General features: G+C 38.2%; 1 protein-coding gene across 2 annotated transcripts; it reads right to left on the minus strand.

Annotated features, from left to right (window-relative positions):
• Positions 1-670: 670 nt before the first annotated feature.
• Positions 671-6,576, minus strand: CTBS (chitobiase). 2 transcript variants are annotated; one of them, XM_050977539.1, is made up of 6 exons: positions 6,337-6,576; positions 5,206-5,352; positions 4,425-4,596; positions 3,778-3,875; positions 2,952-3,113; positions 671-1,984 (listed from the first exon to the last, which is right to left on the minus strand). In XM_050977539.1, the coding sequence occupies exons 2-6, from the start codon at positions 5,326-5,328 to the stop codon at positions 1,799-1,801; spliced, it is 741 nt and encodes a 246-aa protein (XP_050833496.1). In that variant the 5' UTR covers positions 5,329-5,352; positions 6,337-6,576; the 3' UTR covers positions 671-1,798. The 2 variants fall into 2 exon arrangements, with proteins under 2 accessions (XP_050833496.1, XP_030082627.2); XM_030226767.2 differs by having other exon boundaries at positions 5,206-5,414; positions 6,337-6,573.
• Between the last annotated feature and the right edge of the window lie 82 nt (positions 6,577-6,658).

The raw sequence follows: 6,658 nt of genomic DNA on the forward strand, positions 1-6,658 counted from the left end.
AGCTCACATTCTCTATTTAAGAATTGTGTCTTATTTAAGGTATGAAAGCAGGCTACTAGCTACTGGAAAACCAGAACCTAAATTTAAAGTATAGTATTATCAATTCATGATTCTTGACTGCTACAGGAAGGAGAATTTTATTAAGTCAGCTGGCCCTCAGAATTTTGCAGGTCAGATATTCATAGCAGAAGACTCTCAATTCAGCAAATATCCATCTCACAGTATTTAAGCATTTAAGTAATAATACACGTTCTGAAGCACATGTGTGTGTGTATATACAAATATATATGTGTGTGTGTGTGTGTGTGTGTAATAGCTCAAGTGTTGGAGTTTCTCTTAAGACTTATAGAGTGGTGTTCTAGTGAAAAGCCTTCTGATTTGTCAAGGGAGATTTTCAGTTTCTACAAGAGCAGTAGGCTTCACCTTCTGCTTTCCATCACCTGTAATATCAAGCAGACTCTTCAGATGAAGTCTTCCAATCTTGTCCTCAGTAGCCATTATGGTAATGCTGCCATACTATGGTAACTCCTTAGCAAGCAAAAAAAAACCCAACCAATCAGACAAAAAACCCCAACCCGCCCAACCAAACCAAACCAAAAATCCCACCAAGCCCACAACTGACTACATCTACCTAATTAAATAATTTTCTTAATTAATGGAGTCACTTAAGCAAGGCCCAGTTGCACTTTAATCTGGTTGTGAAACAGTTCTGAGAAGCAGACAAGCAGTGTGGGCTGTAAGCTGTAGAACAAGTAAAGCACAGACAGAGAACATTGTTTACAAGCCTTACCAAGAGCAGCATTTTATTCAACAAAAAAATCCTGTAAACACCAGCCAATCTTTACATCACTATGGGTATTAAAAAAAGTTATACAACTTCTTTAGGCAAATGATTTTAAGAAAATATGAACTAGAAAGAAAACATAATCTCCTGTTATCTCAGAGGCAACACCCCATAAAAACAAAAAACAAGCTACTGAATGAATCTTAGGGTGTGTGGGAAAATAGATATGCAGTTCATTAAATAAGCTTCTGAATTCTAGTTTTCAGGAATTAAAGTAGTTTGAAATGGTAGGAAACATCATCCAAGTCTTCTTCATATTAATTCTTCTTCTTCAAGCTAAGGTCAGAGATTTTCAGCTTTTGAAACAGAGAAATTTATGTGATACATAAGCACAGTGAAACTGGAGCTTATTGAATATTCTTTTCTAACAACAACTTTGATAAAAATTTTAACAGCAACTACTTTATGTTATGTAATTTCTTCAGTCCATAAAAATCTTTTAATCTACAAGAGTAACCAAACTGCATATAATCAACAATCTGTCTCTCCAGTATTCTGCTTAATCTGATTCTAGAGTGACTCAGATAAAATATTGTTTGGGTTGGGAAGTCAGAAGGCTGAGACTGCACCATGTAACACAGAATAAGTATTTGCTGTACCTGGCAGCTTTAGCAAAGCATCATTATGAGACTGCCCCTGTAAATCCATCAATTGGTCCTGTTACCAGATAAACACTGGGTTCAATTTCACAGTTACAGTAACTGTGAAAAATTAAAAAAATAAGCAGTCTTAAAAAAAACCTGCTGATGCAAGGATTGTTGTTCCAAAGCAACAATGGAACTTTCTGAAGAATGAAAATACAGCTTTGCATATAAAATAACAAGATTAATTTGCCTAGTTTTTAAAGTTTTTGTAATCACAATATATTTGTATAAATTCAAAACCTGTGATAGTGTAAGCCAAAATAAAAAATTACCAATTTTCATCATTCTAAACCCAGGGTTCACACAGTTCTTATGGTGTCAGAGCTTGCCACATTGCTTGTGTTTGTTGCTCTGCTGCAGTTTCCCTGGAATAGTCAAGACTGTTTCCATTCCACATGCCAATGCCCCTTAAGCCTCGACTCTTCACATATGCTGCTTTTAGAGAGATGCTGTGAGGGTCATCAAACCATACCTGGTGGAATTGACCAACAGAATCCTAGAAAAACATTTAAACACCAGTGTCAGTGATCACATTTTATCTTGAACACAGTTAAAAGTACAACTAAAAACTGAGATACACAAGCTAAGTAGATTTATATAATACTTTTCTGATTTAACAATTCTTTGTCACACAGGACAATTAAAAATTCTAAGCCAAATATTTGGATTTTTTTTAATTCTAGAATATAAGCTATTATAACAGTGACACAATTTAACTGAAGTTAGATGAAAAGACTTTGCTAATTTGTATTTTAATATTTTTTTAAATACGACTAAAATTTCAGATATGGTATCTGAGCTAACAGGTGAATTTAGTTAGAGATTGTGGGGTTTTGTAAGCAATAAACAGTTTTAGAGAAGGTTATAAAATTTTAACAAGGTTATGCTGCTTTTACCTGGTCATTGCTTACAACATCTTTTTAACACCAACATGTGAAACTTAAATAATGTTTAAAGAAACAAGATAAAATGGACGCATTGTGGTGTTCTTGTAAGCACAGTCATTTATGGGCTTTTTCACTGTGTCTATGTAGAAAACAAATGCAGAAGAGAACATGCATGCAAGGCATCAAGCTAGATAAAATTAAGAGCATCTCAGAATCTTTTTTAGTTTAAATCATTTATCAACTCATGAAAGTAACTCTAACAGTGAAGGACGGAGCTACACGATGTCTGTGTGCCAAAAAGTCCTTTTTGACATGATGCAGTATCTCGAGAAGACTGGAAAGTAATAAAGATCTTTATTACTCCTGTAGTCTTCAGGCACTGCACCCCTCTCTCAGACTAGGAATTCAAAACACAAATTTTCAGCAATCCTTTACTGTACCAAAAAAACCCAACCCAAACCAAACCAAAACGTAGAAAACATAAAAGGAAGAATCTAACCCAAATAACTTCATAGTCCAAGATCTGTGGTTCACGAACGCTTACTCCACACCACAGTGGCTTGGAAAGACTCTTACCTTGTACTCATAAAATGGAGCCTTCTGCACTTCATCCCACAGCACCCCTGAGAGAGAAGTGTTCACCTGCTTCATGATGGCTGCGTAGGGCACCTGGCTCCCCGCAGCGTCACTGCAGGGAGCCCCACGGAAAGGCACCTTGGGAAGGGAACAAACGTGCTCCTGAAAAACAAACAGGGAGGCATGAGTTTCAGGTAAGGTATACTGAACTCCAGAATAGGAGTACAGCCAAGAACAATTCACAAATAGGGCCACAACAATTCTAAATCTTCAAGCAAATCCAGCAGATACTATTTGTAGAGAAAAGTAAATTAAAACAGCTACATTTTCTTTAGTCTGTAGTAATACAGGACTGGATGGATAACCTTCAGCTTAAACAGTTGTCTTATCTTTTCCACCTTTAATTGACCCTTACATTTTTCATAAATATAATATTTGAGAGCTCATAAATTGTTATGCTGTAACAGTCGTAGGTTTGCTATGGTTTGTTGCACCTGTCTTTACAGTGGTGTTGAGAAGGCACATACAAGTGTTGTAGGGCCTTTGGACTTCACCTCTTCTCATACAGAGAACATTTATAGCTCTTTAGTCAAACACAGTGCTTGGATACCATGCAGTTCAGGCTGCCTAAGGAGCTAAAATGCCTCGTCTAATAACACAGTGCTCATCAGTTATCAGCCAAGCAAAAGATTGTGTTTTGTGTCCCAGCTCTTATCCATCAGACCACAGTATTTCCCAGTCCAAAAACAAGATCACCAAAATCTAGTTACATCTTTCCAAGGAAAAAATTAACAGTTTGATTGCAAACAAATAATCTTCACCTTACCATGGACAGGTTTTGGCAGACATAGTCATAGCCATACCAGGGGACACCCATCACAAGCTTCTTAGGATCAATGCCCATAGCAATGTACTCTTCATATCCTAGTTTTGAGGGAAATAAAAATTAACATGCATCATTTACTTTTCCCATGCTTTTTATTCTTACAACTAAATTAGAACCAGAGCCACCGCAGAACTTGCATGACCCCCAGGCAGAGGCCAAGGTGCAAGCTGTCCTTTGCCTTCACCTGCACTCTCCAGTGCTTGCTCTGCTGAGATCCCAGTAACTGCTCCAGTTTCTCACACTTCAAACCATCTGCCCTGAACAGATGTTCACAAAGAAGAGAGCAATGTTTCAGGTTCTCTGCAATCCCAGGCAGACACCACTGCTCTGGCTGCCATTTGTCATTCCAAAAGCATTCTTCACACTCCTGAGGTTACAGGGACCACCACACCACTGCTGAAGGTCTGCCTGCAGGCTCATAAGGACCAGAGACACTGTTTTCATGTCCTGACAACACATGTGAGCACACTCAAAGCCTCACTGCAACAATAACAAAATAAACCTGTCTAAGAAAAAGCCCTCTTTTCTATCCAACCATGTGAGCAAATGGAAATGTTCTGACTCCAGGGGAGGTGTTCTGTCCTCACCAACTAAAGTCTGCAGGTAAGGAGCATTGGCTTTTGCAACACAGTCTGTCCAGATCTGGCTCTGTTCATCATATGACATCACAAATAAGAAGTCACATGCGTCTGCAATCCCAGTGTAGTTGTAGCACCTTTTATCTATGCATGCTGGAGACCAAGCCACATCAAAGGTTACCTGAAGGAAAAATTCACAACTTAGTACCAAGTATGGCCCTCAGGTGCCCTTATCTCTTATAAAAAAAAAAAGCTATGACTTTTAAAGACAGTATTTCTCAAATGGTACAGTTTAACAGATCTTGATAATAATGAACTATAGAAGAAGCTGCATATCTGATAAAACAAACAGAAGCTAATAAAGTGAGTACCCCATTAGTGAACATATAGCACCAAAGAAATTAAAATATAATATTAAACCACCAAAAATATGAAGCATGGTGCAAATCTTGAAAACTTTTACCAAAATACTATCAAGGTTTTGCCCCAGAAGGCTGTATTTGCCCTACTTTCAACAATTCATAAAGGCACACTAAAAACTGCCAGCTCACACATAGCAGTAACATTGTATGTACAAATCACAGGGAAGCCCATGTCTCGTTGAAATTCACAAAAAGAGTGATTCTTACAAGATTATATCACAGCTAACATTCATAATTAGGCACTCACTAGAATATTATATTTAGACCTGCATAAACTTTTTCATATTCATATGCTAAACAGCAGTGCCAAAAGTCCTTACATTTCATAAGGTTAAATTTAATGTTTGTATAAAGTACATTATTATTACCTGTGATCCAGCTATTTCTCTGTGAAAAGCATCTGTAGTTTCTTTAACAAGCTCTGTCAATGCATAATACTCAGGGGAGGTTTCATTAACTTCTTGCTCTATATCTATGTTAATTCCGTCCATATACTGCTTTTTTGCAAGGTCCACCTGTTGGGATATCCATGCTGCTCTTTTAGCAGGATCAACAATTTCCTGAAGAGGTACATCACCTAGACAAGAGGCCTCCAAGAGTTAACATGCATTTGCACTACAGTAGTAGTAGGAAAGTTTGTCTTTAATTAACCAACAAATTTAATCACAACATAAAAAACGTCCATATCAATACTGGTAAAATACAAAAGAGTTCATTTTTTCCTCAAGCATAATTTTGAGAAATCACCCCAGAAAAGATTACCAAGGTTCTTTGAGAGAGTGGTGTTAAAATTAAGTTCCTTTGGTTTTTCTATAATTTTAATCTTCTTACTTCTGCTTAATATTCTTTCAACCACTGTAAATTACCTTTCTTGAAATCAAAGTACTTTTAGCATTTTAACTGGTCATATTTACAAGAAAGCTACTTTTGTGTTCAACCTTTGTCACTTTCCACACTGTAGGCCTGGGTTCTGCTTTTTCTCAACAGAGCCAAAAGGTATTTACAACACGTAAGCTAATGGACTTTGTCTTTCTAATCAGCATTTGTACCTGCACAGAGTTCCTGAGTATTCATGTTTTAAAACTCAACCACTTCCTAATACAGAGGGATTCATTTAAGTGCAAAATACTAAAAATTACTTAAAATCCCCTTCCTTACTTTGTCTTTTGGGTACTCCACATAAGATCCAGAATATAGACCCAAATAACAGGCTTTATCTTTCCTCCCTCTTCCTCCATAGCAGTGATGTTCCCTGTTAAGAGAACTTTTATTAAGATGTCACTGGGATGGTTTGGTTACTACTGTGGCACAATGCACTGTTGGTTTCAATACCCTGCATACCAGCACGTGCAAAATGCCAAGGGTTCATTAAAGCCTTATTAATTAATTCTCTTAATGATTTTAATACTCTGCATACAACTGAATGAAAAATGTCAAGGTAATATAGCCCTGTGTACCTTCTTATTCACATATCACAAACATTTTCCAGAGTAACCAACCTTTCAGTACGATCCTGGAGCCTTTGGAGTGGGCATAGCACATGAGCTCAGGATCGTACTTTCCGAAAGCTGCCACAGTGGTAATTTTGGACCAGTCGTAGGATTTCCAGGCTTCCTTCCCCACATCAAACACGAATACCTGGATGAGGGGTAAAAAGCACCCTCGTTAGCCCGGAGCGCTTCTGAGCAGGACTACCATTCTCCCCGCGGCTCTCGCACCGGCACATCCCCGGCGCCGCTGGGCAGCGGCCGCACGGATGGCAGCCGGGGAGCCGAGTGCGGGCCAGCACCGACCCCGGCACTGCCCGGCCCGGGGACACTG

This window comes from Serinus canaria, chromosome 8 (genome assembly GCF_022539315.1).
Source record: "Serinus canaria isolate serCan28SL12 chromosome 8, serCan2020, whole genome shotgun sequence".
Lineage (NCBI taxonomy): Eukaryota > Metazoa > Chordata > Aves > Passeriformes > Fringillidae > Serinus > Serinus canaria.

Excerpts from the sequence above, each read along its gene's own strand:
- CTBS (XM_030226767.2), bottom strand. The coding sequence starts at position 6,379 with ATGTGCTATGCCCACTCCAAAGGCTCCAGGATCGTACTGAAAG. Across the intron at positions 5,415-6,336 it reads CTCCAGGATCGTACTGAAAG|GTGATGTACCTCTTCAGGAA; the intron begins GTTGGTTACTCT and ends CCTCTTGTCTAG. Across the intron at positions 3,114-3,777 it reads TCTGCCAAAACCTGTCCATG|GAGCACGTTTGTTCCCTTCC; the intron begins GTAAGGTGAAGA and ends TTTGTTTTTCAG.